Raw genomic sequence first — 26,666 nt, forward strand, 5'->3', positions numbered from 1 at the left:
CTATCACTGCTTGCTTATCCCTACAACCACACCCCCCCTTCCACTTCTCTTCCCCCCCCCAACCTTAAACCAGCTTATATTTCAACCCTCTCCTTGTAAAGAAAAATCAGTTCTGTCAAAGGGTCATGAGGACTCGAAATGTCAACTCTTTTCTTCTCCGCCGATGCTGCCAGACCTGCTGAGTTTTTCCAGGTAATTCTGTTTTTGTTTTGGATTTCCAGCATCCGCAGTTTTTTGTTTTTATTTCCATAAGAGTGAGCACAGCTGCAGCTTCCATTCCTGATAATAATCTAGAGACTTAGCTGGGTAGCATTCTTGCCTGAATCAGAAGGTTGAGAGTTCAAGTCCCACTCCAGAGACTTAAGCACATAAAACTAGGTCCAGTGGAGTATTGAGCAAGGTGTCGTGTCGTCTTTCGCATGAGACATTAAATTCTTCCCTCTCTGGCGGATGTATTATTTCAACACTTCCCAGTGTCTTAACCGATATTTATCTTTCAACTAACATCACCAAAACAGATTATTTGATCATTATCACATTGCTGTTTGCAGAAGCTTGCTACATGCAAATTGTCTGCTGCGTTTCTACATTACATCAGTGGCTATAAAAGCTGTCCTAACATCTGTGATTTCATGTCAACTTTTGTTTTGATGTCATAGGGTGTTATTACTACATTAAAAGGTGCTATATCCACATACACACAAACATACGAATTAGGAGCAGGAGTAGGCCATTTGGCCCCACAAGCCTACTCCACTAATTTATATAGATTTTTCTTTTCCCATCTATTTCCATTATTTTTAAATGTATTTCCATCCTTTGTTTTATCTCTACCTTTTAGTCTATTTTGATCCCTTCCCCTCACCCCACCCCCACTAGGGCTATCTGTACCTTGCTCGTCCTGCTTTCTACCCTTAATTAGCACATTCCTTAGATAATATCACCACCTTCAACACCTCTTTGTCCTTTTGTCTATGACATCCTTTGGCAATCTCCACCTATCACTGGCCCTCTATCCAGCTCTAACTGTCCCATCCCCCTTAAAGTAGCTTATATTTCACCTCTTTTCTATCTTTCCTTAGTTCTGTTGAAGAGTCATACGGACTCGAAACGTTAACTGTGTTCCTCTCCGCAGATGCTGCCAGACCTGCTGAGTTTTTCCAGGTATTTTTATTTTTGTTTTGGATTTCCAGCATCCGCAGTTTTTTGCTTTTATCAACCATTTATAAAATTATTTTCAGGGGGCGTAGGCATTGCTGGCTAGGACAGCATTTTTATTGCCCATCACTAAAAGCCCTTGAGAAGGTGAGCTGCCTTCTTGAAGGGTTGCAGTCCGTGTGATGTAGGTACACCCACAGTGCTGTTCCAGGATTTTGATCAGGAGAATTTTCTTCTCTGAGGGCTGTTAGTCTGTGAAATTCTCTTCACCAGAGAGCAGTGGAGGCTGGGTCAGTGAATATTTTTAAGGCTGAAGTAGGTAAGATTCTTGATTGACAAGGGAGTCAAAGGCTGAGGGTGAGCAGCGAAATAGAGTTAAGGCCACAATCCGATCAGTCATGATCTTATGAAATGTCAGAGCAGGCCCAAGGGGCCGATTGGCCTACTCCTGCTCCTAATTTGATCATAACTCAGAAAAAAATTTTCACCTCCAATTAAAGGGGAGAAGTCCTATTTTAAACTGTGCCCCCTAGATCAAGTCTCTTCCATAAGGGGAAATATGGTACCAGCATCCACCCTGTCAAGCCCCCTCAGGATCTTGTGTGTTTCAATAAGATCACCTCACATTCTTCTAAACCCCAATGGATACTGGCCCAGCCTGTCCAACTTTTCCTCATAAGAGAACCCCCCTCACCCCGGGAATGAGTCGAGTCAACCTTCTCTGACCTGTTTCTAATGCAATTATATCCTTTCTTAAGATGACCAAAACTGTACACAATATTCCAGAGGCTGTCTCATCAAGGCCCTGTACAGCTGCAGCAAAACTTCACTACTTTTATATTCCAGTCTCCTTGCAATAAACAACAACGTTCCACTTGCCTTCTTAATCACTTGCTGTACCTGGATACTAGTTTTTTGAGATTCATGTACCAGTACACCCAGATCGCTCTGTGCCACAGAGTTCTGCGATCTCGCTCCATTTTAATATGCTTCTATTTTAGTCTTCCTGCCAAAGTGGACAACTTCATTTTCCCACATTATACTCCATCTGTCAAATTTTTGCTCTATCGCTTAACGTTTCCCTTTGCAGAGCACTTATTTCTTCAAAACTTACTCTCTTATCTATCGTTGTCATGTGCAAATTTAGCAATCATATCCGTCCCTTCATGGCTTTGCAGGTTATTGTATTTTGCATGTTCGTCTTTAACCAGGAACACATATGAAGTGCCAGCATCTACTTTTCTCCACCTACTTGTACGTGTTTGAAGGAGCCAGCTGGTAGAGTACTTTGGGACAGTCGCTGATTCTAATTTTAAACAGCTCTAGTTATTTTTTTAGTCCATTCTTGGAATGTGACAAGCCCAACATTCATTAGCCATTCCTAGGTGTCTTGATTTAATTTGAGACACTGACCGATCTGTGCATTTCCAGCATTTGCACATTTTCTCTCTACTGCTTTTGCAGGTTCATTTCCAAATATAAATTTCTTTGCATTCATACATGCCAGTCCAGGAAAGGAAAATAAATCACAAGTAAATATATGCTGTTAATTGTTGTGATGTGCAACCGTCGGGTTCCCCAGCACTTGAATTTTAATCGCTATTTGTGAATTTGAAATGCTGTCTCTCCTGACCAGTTAAGAGTCAACCACTTTGGTGTGGGACTGGAGTCACATAGGGGTCAGAACAGGCAAGGGCATCAAGTTTCCCTTCCTAAACCACATCAACGAATCAGATGGGCTTTTACAACAATCCAACAATTCCATTGTACAGATTTTCAAATAAAATCTAAATGCAAATTTTCAAACTTTCATGATAAGGTTCAAACTCAGTGAATTATTAGTCCAGTAACATAGCCACTAACTCTTGTAACTCTTTCGAGTACAAACACTTTTCCATCTGTTCCTATTCAAATGAAGTTACATTGTTTCATAGTTTGCCATTGTGAGATTTGAACTCTTGATACTCTTTTGAGTAACTTACGATTTCATGGAGAGCATTGCTTGCTTCTCCCCACAAAAGTCCTGTGTGTAACTCTTTCAAGTACAAACCCATTTCCATCTGTTTCAGATGAAGTTACATTGTTTCATAGTTTGCCATTGTGAGATTTGAACTCTTGATACTCTTTTGAGTAAACCTGTTTCCATCTGTTTCAGATGAAGTTACATTGTTTCATAGTTTGCCATTGTGAGATTTGAACTCTTGATCTTGGGGTTACAAACCCAGTACCATAACCACTTGGCTATTTAGGCCAAGCGAAAAATGCAATTTCCACTGCACCCTTCTGGATCTTTTCCCTGGCCAGATGAAATTACATTATTTCATAATTTGCCATGGTGAGATTTGAACTCTTGATCTTGGGGTTACAAGCCCAGTACCGTAACCACTTGGCTATCATACCAGAACTAAAACCCATTTCCATCTGTTTCAGATGAAGTTAAGTTGTTTCATAGTTTGCCATTGTGGGATTTGAACTCTTGATCTTGGGGTTACAAACCCAGTACCATAACCACTTGGCTATTTAGGCCAAGCAGTTACATTGCTTCATAGTTTGCCATTGTGAGATTTGAACTCTTGATCTTGGAGTTACAAACCCAGTACCATAACCACTTGGCTATTTAGGCCAAGCAGTTACATTGCTTCATAGTTTGCCATTGTGAGATTTGAACTCTTGAGCTTAGGGTTACAAACCCAGTACCATAACCACTTGGCTATTTAGGCCAAGCCCACTAACTCTTGTATCCCTAGTTAATGAAGTGCAGCAGTGATTGGGAACCAGCTGAGTACTATTTCAGCTGGTACTTGGATGGTCAGGAGAGACAGCATTGCAAATTCACAAATAGCGATTAAAATTCAAGTGCTGGGGAACCCGACGGTTGCACATCACAACAATTAACAGCATATATTTACTTGTGATTTATTTTCCTTTCCAGGACCGGCATGTATGAATGCAAAGAAATTTATATTTGGAAATGAACCTGCAAAAGCAGTAGAGAGAAAATGTGCAAATGCTGGAAATGCACAGATCGGTCAGTGTCTCAAACAGCAACAGCAGCCTTCACTGTTGAAGATTCTGATGCAGACTCACCTGTTTCACATTTCCAATATTATCTGAACAACACACAATTTGAATTTACATAGCGCCTTTAACATCCCAAGGGGCTTTACGGGAGCATTTGCAAAAGTTTGACACAGTCATTAAGGAGAAATGATGGAATAAGTAAGGAAACTTTGGTCAATGACGTAGGTCTTAAGGAGTAACCTAACAGGAGGAGAAAAGGGCAGCGAGGTTGAGGGAGGGAATTCCAGAGGTTGGGGGCTCGGCACTCCCACCAATGATGGATGCTTAACAACGGGGATGCTAAAGAAGCCAGAATTGGAGTGCAAGGATCTCAGTTAAAGGGCTGGAGGAATTTCCAGAGATAGGGCCAAGGAGCAATTTGAAAACAGGAATGAGATTTTCAAAAACACTTCCACACAATACTTTTTGTGCAAAAACTAACCTGGAAACTAAGGAATTCTCAGCTTTTATCCATGCTTCCCCCTGCCCAAAGTTGGATCAGAGAAACCAATGCTGCCAATGAATCCTTGCATCAACTTGGCCATGTGACCAACATAAATCTAATCCGCCTACAAGAGTGACTGCATTGCAAAGTAATTCATTGGGTGCAAAGCACTTTGGGACATCCTGAAGACATGAACGATGCTTTCAAAATACTTCTTAAATTTAACCATATAGATCCATCCATTCTCCAGTCCAAATAAATTTAAAGTAACAGTGACCAGCATGCGGTTACTTACCCTAGGTTGCACCTCCTTTAACGTGGAGCTGGCGTCATCATCATAATCCAGTTTACAGGCTGTGGCCAAGTCCAGTGCTGCTGCCTCCCAGTGACCTAGCAACCTGTTTGATAGAATCATTGTAAAACAGCAAGGTTTACATCTGCAACCTTCAAACCCATAACGTTTGAGTGTGGTTAAGCAACTGTACCATAGTTACTGGAACTGACTTGGTCACAGGCTGTTAACGAGGACTAAATTTGTCAATAAGAAACAAGGTTTACCTATGCACTTATATCCTTTTTTCAACATGAGAAACTACACTATTACTTAAAAGCTGCTGCTACAGTATCACAAAATGCGAAGAAGTGACCGTCCTTTATTAACTGTGTGTAGAGACGAGAGAAAATAACCTGTAATAAACTACCCGAATCCCATGGCTTTGAGTGTTTCCCTTCTTTGGCAGTTCTTTAAGATCAAGGATGACTTGCTTCCACTCTGGTTCAATGGGTTCTGAGACAGCTGATTAGTCAAATGAGAGTTTAACCAGCCAGTAGCTGAATCATACAGGCCAAGAGGGTTACACGGTTGAATCCTTGGTGCATGCCAAGCTTAGCCAATCTCAGCCAGGGCTCAAATGGCTTCAGCATCCCTGGATTAATGAAAAGGGGAAACAAATCAGCTCCAAATACCTGCCCAGTGACTCCTGCTGGAAGTGTCTATCTGTAGACACTGAGTGAGGACAGGACTGGGCAGCGCGATGAAGTATTGTGTGTTCATACACAGTACCCAATCAATAGTCTTGGCCAAGTCTCACCCACATAGTGCCTATGTAGCTGTAGCCCAGTAAAGTTTGATGCCAAAAAAAAAGAAAACTAGGGCTGGGAAAATAAACCACAGTGTATCCTTGTTTAATATTGCTCCATTTTACATCGTTTCACTTTAACGTCAGTTAATGGGTCCTGTATTCTTGTTTAGCATCGCGAGTTTCGTTTTAAAATTGTTTTGCGCCGGTCTGGTATAGGGCAACATGACCTGGTCAGCGCCATTTTGGCCTCTCCTGCTCCCTGACCCTTTCTCTCACTGTCAACCCGCTGACTTGCAGCCTCTCCTCTCCCTAACCACACATCGAAGCCGCTCCTCCTGCCTCTCGCTGCTCATCTTCAGAGCTCTTGCTAGCAGCAAGGGTTCAGGAGAAAGAAGTGGCACGCAGGAAAGTCAGTGAGTGGGACGTTCGGTGAGAGCAAGGATCAGCGAGTGGGAGAGTCAGGGAGTGCAAGGGGATGCAAATCAAGGGGCAGCAGCGAGAGGCTAAGTCAGGGAATGGGAGAGGCCTCGAACCAGAGGGTTGGTAAGAGAAAGGATCTGCAGCAATGAGGAGGTTCAGAGAGCAGGATGTGCGGTGAGTGGGAGGTTTGGGAAACAGAATCGGCAGCAAGCAGGAGGTATGTACAGGTACCATGCGGTATTGTATTTCTTTTATATTCTTAAATTTATTTTATTTTAAAAGTTATTTAATTTACCAATATAGGAAGTTAGCAAAGTATTTCAATTTCTGCGGTATAATGCTTTTTTTTCTGATGAGGAAGGGCCTATGAACCTAATTACAGCTTTTATATTGAGAATCACATTTTCCCCATTAAACTCTGACTCCATTGAACCGGAGAGGAAGCAAGTCATCCTGGATCCTGAAGGACTGCCTAAGAAGTGAAACACTCAGAGCCATGGGATTCAGGGAGTTATTATAGATTTTTTTCTCCTGTCTCAACACACAGTTTCACTTAAAGTTACACTTTTCAGGAACTCAACTACAGCTTCAAGTGAGGAATTACTGTGCAGCTGCTTTTTTTCCCTCAGAACAGGGTGATTTATTTCCATTGACATGAAAGGATACCAAGAGAGAGGGAGAGATTGGAATCATAAAGATCAATTTTCATACTATGGAAATCAGTTATCACTTCATTGTCAGCAAAAGTCAGCCCTCTTCCATCAGTTTCTTGCTCAAAAGAACAGGCAGGTGACACCCTATTGTTTGGGGCTTGACTCACTACATTGCTCAAGTGGAGTTAACAACCCTCTCCTCAAGGCTCAAACAAGCAGCCATAAAGGAAACGCTCTCAGAGAAGCTTGAGTGTTGCCTATGTACAGTGAAAATAGACACTCACTGCATTAAGGATGACTGGGCAGCCTTCAGGGATATAGTGCACTCCAATGCTCTAAAGGCCCTTAGCCCCAACTCTTGTAAGCATCAAAAATAGCTGCAAACACTCAGCAGGTCTGACGGCATCTGCGGCGAGGAACACAATTAACGTTTCGAGTCTGTATTACTCTTCATCAAAACTGATTTGATGAAGAGTCATACAGACTCGAAATGTTAACTGTGTTCCTCTCCGCAGATGCTGTCAGACCTGCTGAGTTTTTCCAGCTATTTTTGTTTTTGTTTCAGGTTTCCAGCATCCGCAGTAAAATGCTTTTATCTTGTAAGCATCAAGATTGGTTTGATGAAAACAATAAGGTAATCAAGAAACCTCTGCAGGAGCAACATCAACTCTACAAGGTTTACCTCAGTGACAAGTCATCACTATTCAAGCATGATTCCTTCCGAAACATCCGCAGGACTGTCCAAATTGAGCTTAGGGTGATGCAAGACACTTGGGTGAATCAGAAAGAAGATGAACTTCAGTCACATAGAGACTACAAAGACTGAGGAATTTCTAGGATGCTCTCTGTCCACTGGATCATCAATAATCATTGGTGCTGACAGGTCAATGCTGCCTTAAAAAAATCCCAAATTCTTGAAAGATAGGCACAGCACTTCAAGCACACCCTCAACCAGCCTTTATTCATCAATGAGATGCAATGAACAGGCTGCCACAGGTTAATCAATTGTTCTCTTGACTCTCCCACACCATCAGAAACAACAACCGCAGTCAAACTCCTGCCTTGTGGCAAAGCTCCAGGAGCCGACACTATCCCAGCTGAGGGTTACAATGCTGGAGGTCAATGCCTGGTCAAGAAGCTCACTGAACTCTTCCGGTCTTTGTGGGAGCAAGTAACCACCCCACAAGAATATAAAGATGCCTCCATTATCCACCTCCCAACATGCGACAGAGAGGAATCTCACTCCTATCACCAAAATCTTCACCAGAATCCTTCAGAACCACTCACTGCAACATCTTAACCAGGATCAGCTGCCAGGGATTCAGTGCTGTTTCAGAAAAAGACAAGGAACCACTGATATGGTGTTTATACAGTTAGATAGCCTCAGGAGAAATGCCAAGAACAAAACATAGACCTCCAAACCACGTTTGTTGACCTGACCAAGGTCTTTGACACAGTCAGCAGGGATGGCCTGAAATTCAGCCGCCCTGAGAAATTCATCAAAATGGTTCGATAGCTCCATGGCAGCATGTTCACACATGTCCTGGATAATGGTGAGTCTTCTGACCCATTCCCAGTCACGAGTGGAGTTAAACAAGGCTGCATGCTTTCACCAATGTTCTTCGGCATGTTTTTCTCCACCATGCTCTCCAATACCTTCCATGATGGTGAACCAGGCATCGACATCAGATATCACATGACAGGAAGCTGCTCAATCTGAGACAACTCCAGGCAAAGACCAGGTCTCCAAGGACATAGTTCACAATTTCCTGTTTGATGGTGATTGTGCACTAGCTGAAGGTTCAGAGCTGAATGTGCAATGTAGCACGGACTTGTTTTCCAATGCATGCTAACAACTTTGACCTTACAATCAGCACAATCGTAATATACCATTCTGCTCAGGAAACCCCCATCTCAAGCCCAGGGTTTCAGTCCATGATCAGAACCTGTCAGCATTGGATAAGTTTGCATACCTTGGCAGCACTCTCTCTCAAGCTATCTATATCGACAATGAGACACATGAAAGAACTGCCAAAGCAAGTGTAGCCTTCAGCAGACTTCAAACATCTGTGTGGGAAAGAAGAGGGGTCAAGTCTGCCTACTAAATTGAAGTCTATAGAGCACTATAGACTGTCCACTCTGCTCTTTGCATGAGAAACTTGGACTATGTACCAGTGTCATGCCAAGAGGCTCAAACACTTTCACTTGTGCTGCCTTCAAAAACTTGCGAAGATCAGATGGGAGAACAAAATATCAGGCACTGAGGTGCTTACCCGAGCTGGCCTGACCAAGCACACCATACTGAGACAGTCACAACTGAGTTGGGCTGGTCATGTAGCCAGAATGCCTGATACTCACTTATCAAAACAAATCTTCTATCGAGAGGTTGAGTCCGGGGTGCGCTGTCATGGTAGTCAAAGGAAACACTACAAGGACACTCTGAAGGCTTCACTTCGGAGCGTTGATATTGAATTCGAGCCCTGGGAGAAGCTCGTCCAAGGTTGCTGCACCCAAGGTAACCAAATGAAAAACAGGGCAGCCTTCTCTGAAAGGAAGCGCAAATCAGAGACAGAGAGGAAATGCCAAGCCAGCTGTTCACCCAAAACTCAACGGACTGCAATAGCCTGTTCTATTTGCAGCAGAATTTCCCTGGTGCAGATCAGACTTAGCAGTCGCCTACATATCCACCAGGACCCTACCAACCAACCTGGATGATGAATATGGTCATCTTCACCTCAAAGGGCCAACAAGGAGGAGTTAACAGATTGTTGGTCTGGGTTGAGATCTTTCTTTCTATGTGGCTCTTGGAGGAAGCTGTGATGAACCCTGCCCTCCAGCACCAGTCCAGAGTCATGGAAAGCAGGGTGGGGGGGGGAAAGAAATTTGAAATGAATATTGTTTGAAAAAAGGCAATAGACAATACTTAATAGGGAAGCTCCATTTGTGTGTGGATCTACTTCTCTAAAGTACTTCATTGGCTATAAAATATTTGAAGATGTCCTGAGATGTGGAAGGTACTATATAAACATCATTCTATGTTGAACCAGAGTACACAAAACAGAATTAAAAAGTACTATTTAATAGTGACGACTGCAGGCTAGCCTTCTGAACATTAGCGTATCAACGACTGCCTCATTTACCTTCCTGATCCCACAATGCAATACAGAATTCACATCCCTTTTTACTTGTTTTAAACAAGCCTCCTATCATTGCAATAAAGCACCTTCTTCCCTCCCTCACCTGTGTGCTTTCCCCCTCCACTTGTAAGGCTGTGCGGAGTCAGGGTTGATGCTGATGGCTTTGTCACAATCCCGAATGGCTGCATTGGGTTTCTGCATTTTCACATAGATGCTGTATAGAGAGAAAAGTACAAGAAAAGTATATTTCTTACTTTGTGGTTAGAAAGAATAAAACACAGGGTAACTTCATGCTTTAAAAAAAGCATGAACTGAAGAATACTCAGAAAGAGAAGGCACCCTCTTGTGCAACAATTGTTCTGTTAGAAATAAATACTTAGTACCTCCCTAATGATCTGATGGGGGAAAGAAATACAGAGTTGTACTTATCAGAAGGCCTCGAGTCCAATGACAAACCTGTGCCGAGTTGGGTAATCTCAGCGAAGGCAGCAGTACAGATGTTAGAAACTGGCCTTGGTACCCAAGCTACAGAGCAAACAGAAAGGAAATAAATCGCAGGTCCTTCCTGATTGCTTTCTAGTGACCTCTACTGGAAAATGCCTGTGCGGCCATCAGGTGAAAACAGGATCATGTCAGAGCTCCTGCCAATAGGTGCAATCCAGGCTCTCTCAGCACCATTGTGCAAGAAGGAAACAGAAGAAAAACTTGGCAACAGTCTAATATGGACTGCAGCTGTTCAAGGAGGCAATTCACAACCACCTTCTCAAGGGCAGTTGGGGGGTGGGGGGCGGAATACATGCTGGCCTAGCCAGCGACGCCCACATCCTGTGAATGAATTTTAAAAAGTGCAAATGAGAAGAGCATTCATTGTGGACCCCATTATGCATCTAGTTCACAGTAATACCAACAAAGGTGTGGCTCAAGGGGGCTCCAACTGCAGTTAGCGAAAAGACATATTCGTAACCAAAAGGCAACGATCATGAGTAAGAAGAGCGTGTATAGGTTATTTTTTTATATTAGAATGAGAAACAACCCAGTGGGTAAATATATGGTGATGAATTGGTAAAAAATATAACAAAGGCGCAGCCTACTTAAAACTTTAATGCCTTTTCCCTCTGAAAGGAACTGGTGCTTTACTGTGTACTAGGAATACTGGCATCAGCTGGAGTGCATTTTCAGCATTTTTACTTATTATTTCAGATTGATTTACTCAAGCCTTTCCCCCAAAAATCTAATACTTTGACGTTAATTTACAATAGCCAACATAATTTGCCAACAGGTGGGCAATAGGATGACATCACCAGAAGCTTCCAGATTTACACCAGACAAGTGCCCATGAACGCATCCCTCTAAAAAAGGACCTCAAAATTTCTTGCTCCTGCTCCACTGTGTAGTGTTTAAAGGGACACTTCAAGGAAGGATGATACTTCTCAGCATTTTATTCTAGAAATACACAAAAGCATGAGACAAAAACAGAAGTGGAAAAAAGCCCATTTTCACGCAGACCCTCCCAAATTAAAGGACCTTTCATTAAAAACTCCCTCAATTGACGACGTTGCTTTACACCTGATAGAGGAGCAAGAACGCAAAGCCAGCCTTAACAAATAGAGAAAATTCAAGACATTTCATCCTTCCCATTAGTTCCTGAACTCAGCTTTCATAAAGAATTCAGATGCCCTTCTCAGTGTTAGCCATTTGACCCTGGCTTTATAATTTCAGCAACACAATCCTGCAGGATAGGGACTATGATGCGATGCTTCTAACATGCACCTCTGAACAAAACAAGGAGGTAACATTCATGATCTTTCCTTCCATTTGAGGTGATGCCTTGTTCTAATTAGCACCCGACTGATATTTGGGCCTCACCCCATCCAGCAGCAATTACCAGAGGGATTGCAAAACAACTGCACCTGACCACAGTAAACCACTGGCCCATTTTCACATGGCTGCCGTCCTCCTTCAGCATCCTTACCTGGCTCGCTTAGCATAGAGAACAGCCAGACGTGGGTTCAACTTAATGGCCTCTGTAAAGTGTTCAACTGCCTTTTCAAAGTTCCCTGTATTGAGAAACCAAAAAGCTTAGATACAGATTGCAGAACTTACAAGCGCAAGGAGCAGGAGGTTTCCAGACACGTTTAATTCCTATCTATAGTCAGACACAAAAATTAACATTTTTTTGTTAGTTAGTTAGGGGAGCATTAAGGTATCAAGCAGTCCAGCAGCGGAGGATGTGGAGCATTCAAGAAACATGCGCTGGAGAGGATGCAAGAAAGATTTACAAGGATACTACCACAACTGCTAGTTATACCCATCTGGAAAGGCTGGACAATCTGGAACTCTTTTCTCTTAAAAAAAGAGATGGTTGAGGAATGATCCAATAGAGGTCTTTCTGATTGAGTAGGCACAGTCTCTGCATCCACTTGTGGAGAAGAGCAAAACTAGGGGCCATCAATAAAAAAAAGCAGAAATAGACCACATGGCCTCCTGAGCCTGAGCCAGTGCCAGAGCCTGCGCCAGCGTTCAAACAGATCATGGCTGAACTTCTACATCAACTTGACTTTCCCACCCTATTCCCCATATCCTTTGATTCCCTTAGTGCCATAAGATCTTTCCATCTCAGTCTTTATTATATTCATTGAACAAACATCCGTAGAAGTGTGGGCTGGAGAATTCCAAAGATTCGCAAAATTCTGAGTGAAGAAGTCATCTGAGTCTTAAATGGCCAACTCCTTACCTTGAGATTATAACTCCTACTTCTAGACTCTCCAGAATTTCAGCACCTACCTTACCAAGTCCTCAAAAAATTTTATACATTTCAATGAGATCATCTCTTATTCTTCTAAGCTCAGATAATTGAGTAGAATGGACCTCTCTCTCCTCACAGGGCTGCCCTCTCATCCTGTAATCAATCTAGTGAACCTTTGTCGCACCCTCTCTAAAACAAAGAGGTCTTCCCTTAGTTAAGGAAATCAAAACGACATAGCCAGATAGTCATCAGAAAATCTGCTGGGGAATTTGGAAATTTCTTTACTCTGAGAGTAGTGAGAATGTGAACTTGTTACCACAGGAAATAGTTTAGGTGCTTAGTTTAGATGTATTTAAGGGGAGGCTAGATAAGCACAAGGCGGTGGTTTTCTGGTACAGTATGTAGTGTCTCTGCCTCTGAACCTGAAGCTCCAGGTTCAGGTCCCACCCAGAACTTGATGGCCAAGGAAGATGCGTTCATAACATGGTCAAACATGGGATATGGGGATTGTCTTACAAGGAAGGACTGGACAGGCATCCATTGCAGTTTAGAATATTGAGAGATGATCTTATTAAAACATAAGATTCTGAGGGGACTTGACAAGGTGGATACTGAGAGGATGTTTCCCCTTGTGGGAGAGACTAGAATTAGGGGACACAGTTTAAAAATAAGGGGTCTCCCTTTTAAGACAAAGAAGAGAAGAAATTTTCTTTCTCAAAGGATCGTGAATCTTTGGACTTTCTCCCCCAGATAGCAGTGGAGGTTCGGTCAATGAATATTTTTAAAGCAGAGTTAGATAGGTTCTTGACTAACAAGGGAGGCAAAGGTGGAATGAGGAGTTGAGGTCATAATCAGATCAGCCATGATCTTTTGAATGGTAGAGCAGACTCGAGGGGCCAAATGGCCTACTCTTAATTTGTATGTTCGTAAACAGGTTGAATATTAACCTGCAAATATTTCCAATATATCTCTGGCAGGCGGTAAGACCAGGAGAGTCTCTTGGCCAGCCATGCTTGATGTGGAGTGGCGTCCCTCAAGGTACAGCCCAGGGTGACCAAACACAGCTCACGGTGTATCTTTCATACACAAAGTGCAGCTCATTCCTTGTGCTGTGAAACTCAATAAATCACACATTGGAGGGAGGTAAATAGCTGGGTGCAGCCTCAGCTTCATGGGAGAGAACCAGAGAGTAGGCAGCAGCACTGGGAGGGAAGGTTGAGATCAACAATTTATTCCAGTACTGTCGTGAGATTTCTTTTCTAGTTTTCAGCTAGTCTTACATAGGGCTGCGTGACCCCAGCACCATTTTCTCCCACTCCCTAACCCACCTTCTCGCTGCTAACCCTCTGACTTGTGGCTTCTGTCTGGAAAGGGAGGAAACAATTTAATACGGAACAGGATTGTAAAAATCTACTGTATTGGGACACAGGGACTCTGATTCAAATTTGTTGTTCAGTAGGTGATAACAACGGGTGTGTCCCCACCCCACCCCAAGTAAAATCAATCCCTTTTTTTTTTAAAAACCTCTAGACTGATATTCCACACTAGGATAGATAGGTTGCCAGTCAGTTAAGCAGTGAGCATGTGCTAGCTCTGATGTGTGTCAGTGAAGCAGATTTGTTTTTGCCACATTCTGCCTAGTGTGTGAAGGAAGCCTGGAAGGTTAGAGAGAAAAAAAAACTGAAGGTTTCCTCACAAAAGTGTGTGCAATAGTAATAAAAACATGCATGGAAAGGTTGTCCATGTCTTGTGGCTCTTGGATGTCCAAAGATTATTGCAGGCAGCTCTAATGTTGATGAGGTTTGGCTGCCCCTGCTATAGCCTCTGGAGATATATTCTAGGAAAAACTAGCCATGGAAACAGACACAAGTATGTGCTTTATTTGCCTCAAGTGTCACTTAAAGCTTCAAGTCTAGGATAAGCACATGAGGGAAAAGGGAATAGAGGGTTAGGCTGAATGCTAGATGAGGAAACACAAACACTGACATAGACTGGTTGGGCCAACTGGCTTGCTTCTGTCCTTCATATTTCATGGAATTATCTGTTAATTTAGTGTCAATTACCTGTCCTAAATCACAACAGTGACTGCACTACAGAAGTATTTCATTGGCTGTAAAGCAATTTCGGGTGAGCTAAGGTCTCAAAAAGGTGCTCCCAACCTGGCAACACCTGGGTTTTTAAAATTTTCTAAACCATGCTTGGTGTTGCCCCTCAAGATCTCTAATCTCCATTTTTGACCCCTTGTGCATGCCTGACGTTCTTCACCCCTCCATTGGCTGCCAGGCCTTCAAGCTGCCTAGGCTCTAGCTCTGGAATTTCATCCACAAACCTCCACCTCTCACTGGCCCGCCCCACTTGCAAGGGATTCAGATTGACTCCAGATTCAGAAAAATACTGGCCTTTGAAGAAAAGGAGTGTGATCAAGTCAGAGTTTTAGGGTGATCAGCAATAAGAACCACCAATGTAAACTTGTCCTCTATCACCTAACCCAATGTCTTGGTAGATATGCCACACTGTTCAAAACCCATGTACACCAGGCTGGGAAAAGGACCACTATTTTATAATATCAGTTTTGAAGCTAACATTAGACCAGACTTTCATAGGAATTCCTATTATTAAACTTCATGAAAATTACAAGTTTACTTTATTGTTTAATATATTAGACCGAAGTTTTGAGAATACAGGCAGTCCCCAAGTGATTCAGTTCAACATGCCCTTGTAAATGGCCCATTGATTTTTCATAGAATGACATAACACTGAAAGAGGCCATTCAGCCCATCACTGCTCTTTGAAAGAGTTATCCAATTAGTCCCTGCCCTTTCCCTGGAACCTTGCAAATTTCCTTTTGAAAAGCATTGCCATTATTCACCCGCAGGAAAAGGGGAGGATATGATCTTCCTTAATTTAGCGGCAAACCTGGCTAGCCCACTGTCTTAAAATGGTTAAGTGATATAGATTAGGAAGTCCCAAGATGATTATTCCTTTGAGGCATGGTAACCCAGCTTTGCATGAACAATTGGAGCATTACTACTGGGCTCCAATCCTCTGAGCCAGGGAGAGGAAATCAGTCAGCTTTCCATTATTGATCACCATTCAGTGTACGCTACAGGCGGCTGTTGGATGAATAAAGGATCAGAAGTAAGGAAGGCACTTTGTCACAAGGCCCCTGATGATCAGGCGGCTGCCACTCTTAATCCAGACTCAGCTGAGTAGAACACAGGTGCAGTGCTGGAAGGCTACCTTCACCTTTGGAACTAAATTCCATCTCCAAACTGCTGGTCAAATGGCCCTGACGTTTCCCTTTAAAATAGTTACTAAAAATCCAATAAGGAATTCAGCAAACTTCTTCACCCAGAATGTGCTCGGAATGGGGAACTTACTAATACATCATATAGTCAAGGTGAATAGCATGGATGCATTTAAGGGGAAGATTGGCAAAATATAATGAATGGTGTGCCACAGGGATCAGTGCTGGGGCCTCAATTTTTTATAATTTATATAATGACTTGGACGGAGGGGCCGAAGGTATGGTTGCTGAATTTGCTGATCACACAACAATCGGTAGGAAAGTAAGTTGTGAAGGGGACATAAGGAGGCTACAAAAGGATATAGATAGGTTAGGTGAGAGGGCAAAGATCTGGCAAATGGAGAATAATGTGGGAAAATGTGAAACTTTCCATTTTGGCAGCAACAATAAAAAAGCATATTATCTAAATGATGGGATTGCAGACCAGAGATGCAGAGGGACCTGTGTGCTCTACTGCATGAATTGCAAACGTTAATATGCAGATGCAGCAAGTAATTAGGAAAGCTAATAGAATGTTATTGTTTATTACAAAGGGAACTGAATACAAAAGTAAGTTGCACAGGGCATTGGTGAGATCACATCAGAAGTATTGTGTACAGTATTGGTCTCCTTATTTAAGGAAGGATGTAAATGCATTGGAAGCAGTTCAGAGAAGGTTTACTAGATTAATATCTGGAATGGGCGGGTTGTCTTATGAGGAAGGGCTGGACAATCTAGGCTTATATCCGCTGCAGTTTAGAAGAGTAAGAAGCCACTTGATTGAAACATAAAAAATTCTGAGGGACCTTGACAGGGTGGATGTGGAGAGGATGTTTCCTCTTGTGGAAGAATCTAGAATTAGGGATCACTGTTTAAAACAAGGGATCGCCCACTTAAGGCAGAGATAAGGGAACATTTCTTCTCTCAGAGGGTCGTGAATCTTTGGAACTCTCTTCATCAAAAGGCGGTGATAGAAGAGTCTTTGAATATCTTAAAGACAGAGCCAGTTGGATTCTTGATAAGCAAGGGGATGAAAGATTATTGGGGGTAAACAGGAATGTGGAGTTGAGGTTAAAATCAGACCAGCTGTGATCTTATTGAATGGCAAGCAGGCTCAAGGGGCCGAGTGGCCTACTCCTGCACCTAATTTGTATGTTCGTATAAACACATGATGGATAAAGGACAGGAGATGTTGATAAGTGAGTTGATTTAGGATGGGGGGAAAGGCTTGTGTGGAGCATAAACATCTGCATAGACCAGTCAGGTCAAATGGTCATTGTGCTATAAACTCTAATGAGAAACTCTCACTTTCAAGTTCTCCATTTGCTAAGCATTAACCCATTTTACACCTACCTTCGCTTAATGCATTCATGGCTTCCATTTTCTTTTCATTGGCCTGATCCATCAATTCCTCCGAGACCTAAAGCAGGAGAATACATCAGGTAATGATAGTCAACTTAACGTGAGACAATAGCAAATCTGTCTTATTATAATGTGATAGCAGTGATGTCCCTTACAACTGAAAGGTCACTGTCCATCCTCTAACATGACCAAACGTGATCCTACAGAGGGCTGTTGGTGCCCACGGGGCCACAGGCCAGCATGGGTTTATCTCCAGGGGGCCACAGGCCAAGCATGGGTTTATCCTCCAGGGGGCCACAGGCCAGCATGGGTTTATCCTCCAGGGGGCCACAGGCCAGCATGGGTTTATCCTCCAGGGGGCCACAGGCCAAGCATGGGTTTATCCTCCAGGGGGTCACAGGCCAAGCATGGGTTTATCCTCCAAGGAACTATAGCCCTGAGTAGCCTCATTGACCCATGGAGCCATAGAAAGAAACAAGACAAGAGTGATACTGAATTCTTCTTCTTGATACTGGAGTGTCAGTTTCTTCTGGATGGGGAGGGAAGAGAATTGGAAGGATAAAAATAAAATAAATATGGAGAAGGTGAGGATAAAATTTTGAACTATAGGTACTGACAACTGATGGAAACACTGTCGAGTATTGCTTTCTTTCAATAGATGACCGAACACGCTAATGGATTACAGTGACTATTACACACAAATATACCAGGACAACCCAGGAACAATGACTAATTAAACCTCACTATTTTGTGCAGCTCCCTTTCATCTTCGAGCAGCAAATTGCAGATCTGCCCCAAAGCCAAATCAGCCAGTCAGAAGTGAGATGTCTGGGACAACAGCACCTAATTATTCCCACGAGAGAAGCATCTTTAGTGATGCACCTGTAAAGAATTCTGGTTGTAAATCCACACTCCATCAATCCTCAACTCCCAGCTCCACACCTTTTGCTTTGAAGAAACAAACTTCATTTTTAATCCCCTCTCCATTCCTTGGTCATTTTTAACCTTGGTATGAATCCATAATTTAAAATATAGTATTTGGAAATGCACGGGTTAATCAAGGACTGTAAGCATGGATTCTTTTTAAAGCACTTAACGTTTGGCAAAGTTTTATTTTTAAAAGGAGGCAGTCTGTTCCCCTTATATAAAAACAAAAAAAAAACTGCGGATGCTGGAAATCCAAAACAAAAACAGAATTACCTGGAAAAACTCAGCAGGTCAAGTTCTGTTGAAGGGTCATGAGGACTCGAAACGTCAACTCTTTTCTTCTCCGCCGATGCTGCCAGACCTGCTGAGTTTTTCCAGGTAATTCTGTTTTTGTTTTAGTCTGTTCCCCTTGTCCAATTAGCACAAAGGATACTTAAACCATAGAATGTAGAAACTGTAAATCTTGCAGAGTTCCTAATTACCACCCAATAGCCTTTACTAAAAGTGAGTCTGCAAATTCCAAGTGAGGACAGTTTATTGACAAACTCTAGTACACAAGTCACTGCTGTTAGTGGGGGGAGCAATAAGGGAAAAACGATTTACCTCAATGCTTTCATCTCCCATTTCTTGAGGTTCTTCAGTGTCTGGCTCAATCACGCCCTCATTATCGATTTCTGGAGATCAAACCACATGTTCATTTATAAAAAATATATTAGAAACCAGATGACACTGCAAATCACGGGTGTAATTCACCTTAAGAGTTTTGATTCACTATTCCATTAACATGTATCTTTCCCAATCCAAAACCACCCCCCCGCCACCCCCAACATCCTTTATCACATTCATTTCCACAGGTGATTAGATATCCAGACTACAGAAGTCCCAAATACAATTTTCTGTTAAATTAGCTCATTATTTGTTCCACTTCTCCCTTTTAATTTGGGGGTCACCAGAAATGATCAAAATTGTCTCAGCTATGATAAATTCTCTGCACTCACCCAATTCACTCTCTTCACTCTCAGAAGCTGGCTCTGGAGGTGGAGCCGCTGCCTTCTCCTCTGTGTTTGCTTTCTGTAGAAATGGAAGTTATTTATTTCTCTACTCACCCAAACATCACAGATACATGCACACCTGTTTCACTTTTGGCACCCATTATCAAGCATTGATGCCTGGTACACTGGAGAATTAATGCACAGAAAAGCAGACACATTGGAGGTCTTGTGACGCAGTGGGTAGCGCCCCTGCCTCTGATCCAGAAGCTCCAAGTTCAAGTCCCACCCCAGGGCTTGATGGCCAAGGAACACCCATTCAAAATGCAGCCAAACAAGTTGAATAGCAACCTACTAATTCTTCCAACACAAACCAATGGCAGGCGGTAAGAGTGGGGGAGATTCCTGATCAGCCATGTGATGGAAAGAATGTTGGAGCCTCTACCATTACTGTCATTCATGTTGTAGTCTGGAGCTATAGGTAAAGTGCATGTTGCCACAGCAACTCGGACTCCAAGTTGTGAACTGTGACACACCATCACAAAAGCAGGCACTATTTTGTCCCAGTGAATTACCTCCAACTCCAAACTCAGAAGAGCATTTTCCACACCAGCCATCCCAGTCTGAGAAGACCAATTCACTGCCAAATTATGGTCAGTGCTCAGCTGTGGACTAACTCCTGCTAGAAATGTGCAGATTTTTCAATTTGAAATTACACTGATACTTGTTCAGAGGCCATTAACCCATCCTGGGCTATCTTCAAATATAAATTTGTTTCCTTCAGTGAGTACAGGATCTTTTTCTAAATTTGGCTTCCAAGTTGCTGGACTTCTGTAGGCATTGATTATGCTCCTGCATTAGGCTACACTGTAGGGTGTCTCTCTGATCTGTTGCTCAATTGTTTAAAATTCTCAAGTAACTTTGCCTAATTTACAGCCCATCCCCCATCGCAGCTGTTACTTGTTGAGCCTGTGACTACTCTACTGATCCTACTGTTTTTTTCAGCTTCAGTGAGTTTAGTTCCTGGCCAGAATTTCATTTCCTGGGCCAAGGTCCACTTTTTGTTGCTGCCTCTGGGTCTCATGATAATGTCCATCTTCACCATCTCTCTACCCCGTGATCAATTCTGCACCCAACCTGGCTCTTCACTCCCATGAAAATACCTCCAGCACCATAACATGGCTGGTGATCATGTTAAAATTTGTATAAAGGTTCACAATTACTTATTGGTTAACGGGGATAGGCAGGAATGTGGAGTGCAGATTACAATTAAATCAGCCATGATCTTATTGAATGGCAGAGCAGGCTTGAGGGGCCAAGAGGCCTACACCTGTCCTTAATTCATATGTACCTCGCCCTCCGGTCATCAATCCTTCAAACTTCTGGTTCACTCACACATCTGTCTCAGAGCCTGAACATCAGTTCATCAACAATCACGCTGTCACCATCCCACATATGTCATCTTTATCCCACCACGAGACATACGATCTTAACTCTGGACTCCTTCCTATTGTCTCCTCTCTCTTTCCTGTTCACTGCCAGGATATATATATATCCTGATCTTGCCTACGTAACTGGGCCTAAGTATCTTTCAAAAGGGAGCTGGATGTGTATTTGAAAGGGAAAAATTTGCTAGGCCATGGACAAAGAGCAGGGCAGTGGGGCGAATTGGGTGGATCTTCCAAAGAAACTGACAATGGTAGAAAGGCCTCTTTCTGTGTTTCAAAGATTAACTCACTGTCCTAGAAAATTCTACCTTCCCACTAGGAGTAGTGCAGAGATATCAAAATATTATGAGCAACTAAGGGCTATACAAACAAAGCACAAGATGCAGATTATACAAGAATACAAGAAAATGTCATGGACAAGAAAAGGACATTTGATGTGTCTAAGCTCAGTGCCATGTACTGGTCTTGATTATATCAGGTCCATTGTTTGACCAGACAGCAGTACATCATCCAAGTTAGGATACAAATTTTACATATCCATTCCTCTCCTTCTACTTAAAATAAATTATAAAAGGGTCTGTGTCAAAGTCTGGTTGAGAAACAGCTTCTACATACTATGCAAGAGACTGGCAAGAAGGATTACCAGGCACCGGGTGGCTCCTATGAACAATGATGGATAGGAATTGACCCACTGGGCCATCCAGCCTGTCCCAGTGCATCACAGTATCTACGCTCTCCACCCCACTCAAGTGCATGTGACCTCCTGGGAAAGGCAAGAAACAAAATAAAAAGCCCAGGCCAATTTGGGGGCAGGGAGGAATATTTGGGAAGTTCCTACTGGGAATACATGCAGATCACCTGGATTAGCTTAACTAATGCTGACTGTAAAACATTACTTAATGCAATGGCGTACCTTCGGTGACTCTGGAAATTTTGGGTGTTCTGCTGGCGGTGGGATGGTTGCTCCCATACTGTAAAGAAAAAGCAGAGTTGTTGTTTTAGAAACATTTAATTGTTACTGAACTGACTAGTCACAGGTCAAGTAAGTCACTGCTGACCAAACATTTAAAATTGCCTAAAAATCCTTATCTGAATAACTCGAGACTTCTGGGGAATGCACACACTAGCTCTTGAACCCATGCTCTCTACATGGTCACCCACAAACATATTTGGAAAAAAGCAATTACCCCAGTTAAGTGATTGGATTAACTCAGTTTAACAGGATGGTTTATTTCTGCTCCTTAAAGCAAATGCTTACAAGTTGCAATTATGGAGTGTCTTTGAGGTAATAAAACCTAACCTAGGTGTTCACAGGGCTGATAATTATTCAAGATTTGACTCCAAGTCACACATGGAGACATTAAGGAAGATGGCCAAAGGTTATAAGGAGCATCTTAAAAAGAAGTGGAGAGAGGTTTAGGGGAGAGAATTCCAGAGCTCAGTGCTTAGGCTGCTGAAGGCACAGCCACCAATGATGGGGGAAAGGAAATTAGGAATGCACAACACAAGAGCCAGAATTGAAGAGTTCTTGGGTGATCGTGGGACTGGAGGAGGTCACAGGGATAGGGTGGGGCACGGCAATGGAGGACGTGACAGGGATGGGGGTGCGGCCAAAGAGGAGGTCACGGATAGGGTGGGGTGCAGCCAAAGAGAAGGTCACAGGGATAGGGTGGGGTGCGGCCAAAAAGGAGGTCACAGGTATAGGTGGGGTGCAGCCACAGAGGTCACAAGGATAGGCTGGGGTGTGGCCAAAGAGGAGGTCACAGGTATAGGTGGGGTGCAGCCGCAGAGGTCACAGGGGTAGGGAGGGCTGCGGCCATGGATGAGGTTACAGGGCTAGGATGAAGTTCAAAAAGGCTGGTGAGACCACGAGAGTTTGAATTCAATCAGTGGTGGTAGATATAACTTCAGCAGTTTTTGGGTGTGCAGGCAAAGGCAATGTAAGATCAAAAGGCAGCTGCAAGCCTCCAACTGGCTCCACAGTGAAAAGAACCTCATTTTGAATTCGTCAGGTGAAAATGCTTTGCCTGGTGTTTGGTTAAGTCTATGGGTTGCTGTTGCCTTAATGGAGATTAGTTTGGGAATTTGTTAAAAGTTATGATAGTAATTTGAAGCCATGTGTATGTATATTTTAACCTGTGTAAATTAATAAAATGTTTCATTTAGTTTAATGTAAAACCTCGAGAACTAGTGGTCTGATTCCTGAGTTTAGAGTCGCATCTCAAACAAAGCACTTAAACTTATTGGTTATGACAATTGTTTAAAGTTTCCCTCTGAGATTTATAAAATAACTCCGCTGTATCAACTGCATTAGTCATAACAATCGGGGGCTGTGCTGGGATAAATTATATTTCTAATTCCTCGATTGCTTAGGAATTCGTGAATCTTAAACTTACGAGTAAGAGTGGCACTTTGAATTCAGGATTGGTGAGGTATTTTAGAAGTGGTGAGACTGCAAGATGGCTTTGGCAATTGCTAAGACTTGTCTGGGAGTAGAAGAGATAACTCTGAGTGAGTTGGAGAAAATAAACAAAAGTAAGTTAACAGAGTTGGCGGATAAGTTACAATTGGAGTTACCCGCAGGAGCTGGGAAATCTGATATAGTTATAAAGTACAGCACAGCATCTACTGTTGGAAGTGAAACCTGACACTGGTGAATCACAGCTGGAGATAGTGAGACTTCAGTTGCAAATGAAAAAGCTTGAATAAAAAGCAAAAGACAGAGAACTGGCTTTTAAAAAGGAATTAGAAGTTGCAAAGATGGAGAAGGAGGAAAGAGAAAGGGAGAAAGAATTCCAACTGAAAATGCTGGCAGTTGGAAAAGAGACTTCAGTAGGTGAGGAAGGATTTATCTCGAGTAGAACCCAGCGGGGATATGTTTAAATTTGTACAAGCTCTTCCAAAGTTTGAGGAAACAGATATTGAAACATTCTTTATTTGATTTAAGAAGCTAGCTAAACAGATGAAATGGCCACAGGAAAACTGGACATTATTATTACAGTCTAAGTTATTAGGTAGGGGGCTTGAGGTATATGCTTCACTTTCAGAAGAAATGTAGGTGAATTATGATGTGGTGAGAAAAGCTATTTTGAGTGCATACAGTTCCTGAAGCATACAGGCAGAAATTTAGAAATATCAGAAAACAGCCTGGGCAAACCTATATTGAGTTTGAAACCGCAAAACAAAGTAATTTTGACCAGTGGATACGTGTGTTAAAAACAGAGACAACATATGCAGCTCTTAGGGAAGTCATTCTTTTGGAAGAATTTAAAGATTCAACCCTTTCAGTAGTGAGAACTCATGTGGAGAAACAGAGGGTTGATTCCGTAAGACAAGCAGCAGAGATAGCTGATGATTGAGTTAGTTCATAGAGCCAAACCTTTTCTCCTTCACCCTTTCAAATTGTAAAAGGATAAAAAGTGGGAAAGTGAAAGGGAGGCAGGTAGTCAGGGAAGAGAGGTAGCTGGAAGCTCCCAGGAAGTTTTTTCTCAGAACAAAAAGAAAGGTGCTGAAGGTAGAAGTGACATTCAAAAATTGAGGTGTTTTCGTTGTAATAAAGTGGGGCACACAAAGTCAGTATGTTAGAGGTTGCAGGAAAAATCTGTAGAAATTATTGGGGTACAGCAAAGCTCTGGAAGTAAAAGTACTGTAGGTTCTGCGGTTCAGGCACAGGAGAAACCAGTGGTTTGTGTACAAGCGAAACATGGAGAATCAGTGAAAGGTGAAGATGTATAAAGGCGTTCACAGTTTACTCATGAGAATTCTGAGGAGCAGAAATGTTTAAAGATTTTGTACATGAAGGGAAAGTCTTTCCACGTGTACAGGGTGGAGGAGGTAGAGATGGTAAAATATTAAGAGACAGGAGCTAGTCAATCCATAATGCTGTGAGAGAGTGATATTTGTTGTTCAGAGGGAGTGTTGCAGGAGAAGGTAAGTGGGGTTCTTGGAGATACTAAATCTATTCCATTATGGAAGGTTCAATTTAAAGAGCAGATGGAAGAATGGTGAGGTTATAGTTAGAGTGGTGGAAAAATTGCCCATTGCAGGAGTTCAATTTATTCTGGGTAATGATATAGCTGTATCGCAAACGTGGGTGATGTCTCTGGCAGTTGAGCAGCCTGTAGAAGTGTTTTCAACAGAAGTGCTACAGGTGAAACATCCTGGATTGTTTCCTGATTGTGTTATGACGAGAGCAAGCTCATTGGGGAGAACAAAATAAACAGATAAGTAGGCAGTTCAAAGGCAAGAAGGTGGTGTCGAAATCCAATTAGCTGGCACTGTATTTGATAACATTGTTCAGGAGGAAGGAATGCAGGACAAAAACAAAAAACTGCAGATGCTGGAAATCCAAAACAAAAACAAAAACAAAAACAGAATTACCTGGACAAACTCAGCAGGTCTGGCAGCATCAGCGGAGAAGAAAAGAGTTGACGTTTCGAGTCCTCATGACCCCTTCAACAGAACTTCCTTTTGCCTTGTTCACCAGGAATGAAGGACAGTTCAGTTCAAATGTTTAACTCAACTTCTATTTTTATGTTCTCTATTTTTACTTAGTTCTGTTGAAGGGTCATTCGGACTCGAAATGTTAACTGTGTTCCTCTCCGCAGATGCTGCCAGACTTGCTGAGTTTTTCCAGGTATTTTTGTTTTAGTTCAGTTCAAAGAGGTTAGTGGAGTTACAGAAAAATGATTTGCAATTAACAGTTATATCAGAAAGCTTATTCAGAAACCAAAGCAAAATGTATTCCAATGTATTATTATCTTCAAGGGAATATATTAATGAGAAAATGGCGGTCAGATTACATCTCAGCAAATGAAAGCTGGAGGGAGGTACATCAGATTGTTGTCCCATTAGGTTATAGAAATGAGATTGAGGATTGCTCATGAATTTCCAATGGGGGTACATTTAGGAATTAGGAAAACACAGGAAAATAGAGGTTTTTTTTTGGCCAGGGTTGCATAGTGATATAGTCAAATTCTGTAGAACCTGTCATATATGTCAAGTAACAGGAAAAGCACACGCAGTGATTAAGCCTGTGCCTTTAATTCCAATACCAGCATTTGAAGAACCTTTCACCAGGGTCATGATTGATTGTGTAGGACTCCTCCTTAAGACTAAAAGTGGAAATCAGTATTTATTAGCTATGATAAGAGCATACTGTCTTGATTATACACAGGATTGGGATATAGGAATTCCATTTTTGTTATTTGCTATTAGAGGCACACCTAAAGCATTGACTGGTTTTAGCCCTTTTGAGCTAGTTTATGGTCATGAGGTAAGGGGGCCACTGAAACTGATTCATGAGAAATTGGTGGGTCAAAATTCAGAAACTACTGTCCTGGATTACGTATCAAATTTCAGGAAAAGATTGAAAAGGGCATGTGAGTTGGCTATGGAACATTTAAAGATCTCACAGCAAGTGATGAAAGTGAAAGCAGATAAGGCAGCTAAATTTGGCAGTTTTGTTTCTGGAGAGAAAGTATTAGTTTTGTTCCAAGTACTAGGGGATTCATTAAATGCAAGATTTAGTGGGCCTTACAAGATTGAAAAGAAATTGAATGAAGTAAATTATTTAATAAATATTCCAGATAGAAGAAAGAAGCAGAGGGTGTGTCATGTAAATATATTCAAAAAGTACTTTGACAGGGAAAAGGAACAGAAAGAGGTATTCGTGATGGTGGATGATGAGAAAGAGGTAGAAGTGCAGGATTCTGAAACTGAATTTCCTCTAATCAAATTGGATGATGAGTGGGTGCTTGAAAATTTAAATGCAATATCGAGTTACCTTCCAAGCAAGTGTCAAAGTGATTTGGAAAAGCTATTGCAGTCACACAAACCTATTTGTGGAAATAAGTTGGGAAAGACATATTTAGCTTTACATGATGTATGTATAAAAATATCATCAATAAGGCAACATCCTCATAGATTAAATCCAGCAAAGTTATCACAAGTA

The 26,666-nt window shown here is 42.2% G+C and overlaps 1 protein-coding gene across 1 annotated transcript in view; it reads right to left on the reverse strand.

Moving 5' to 3' along the window:
* st13 (ST13 Hsp70 interacting protein) overlaps positions 1-26,666 on the reverse strand; it is a 56,166-nt gene that overhangs the window by 19,295 nt on the left and 10,205 nt on the right. Inside the window, exons 2-8 of the mRNA XM_041178125.1 lie at positions 21,627-21,684; positions 19,275-19,347; positions 18,880-18,950; positions 17,341-17,407; positions 11,928-12,012; positions 10,059-10,169; positions 4,959-5,061 (exon numbers count right to left, since the gene is read on the reverse strand). Of these exons, the coding sequence (XP_041034059.1) occupies positions 4,959-5,061; positions 10,059-10,169; positions 11,928-12,012; positions 17,341-17,407; positions 18,880-18,950; positions 19,275-19,347; positions 21,627-21,684 (568 nt within the window). The remainder of the gene's footprint in view (positions 1-4,958; positions 5,062-10,058; positions 10,170-11,927; positions 12,013-17,340; positions 17,408-18,879; positions 18,951-19,274; positions 19,348-21,626; positions 21,685-26,666) is intronic.

This window comes from Carcharodon carcharias, chromosome 31, assembly GCF_017639515.1.
Source record: "Carcharodon carcharias isolate sCarCar2 chromosome 31, sCarCar2.pri, whole genome shotgun sequence".
NCBI classification, from domain to species: Eukaryota; Metazoa; Chordata; class Chondrichthyes; order Lamniformes; family Lamnidae; genus Carcharodon; species Carcharodon carcharias.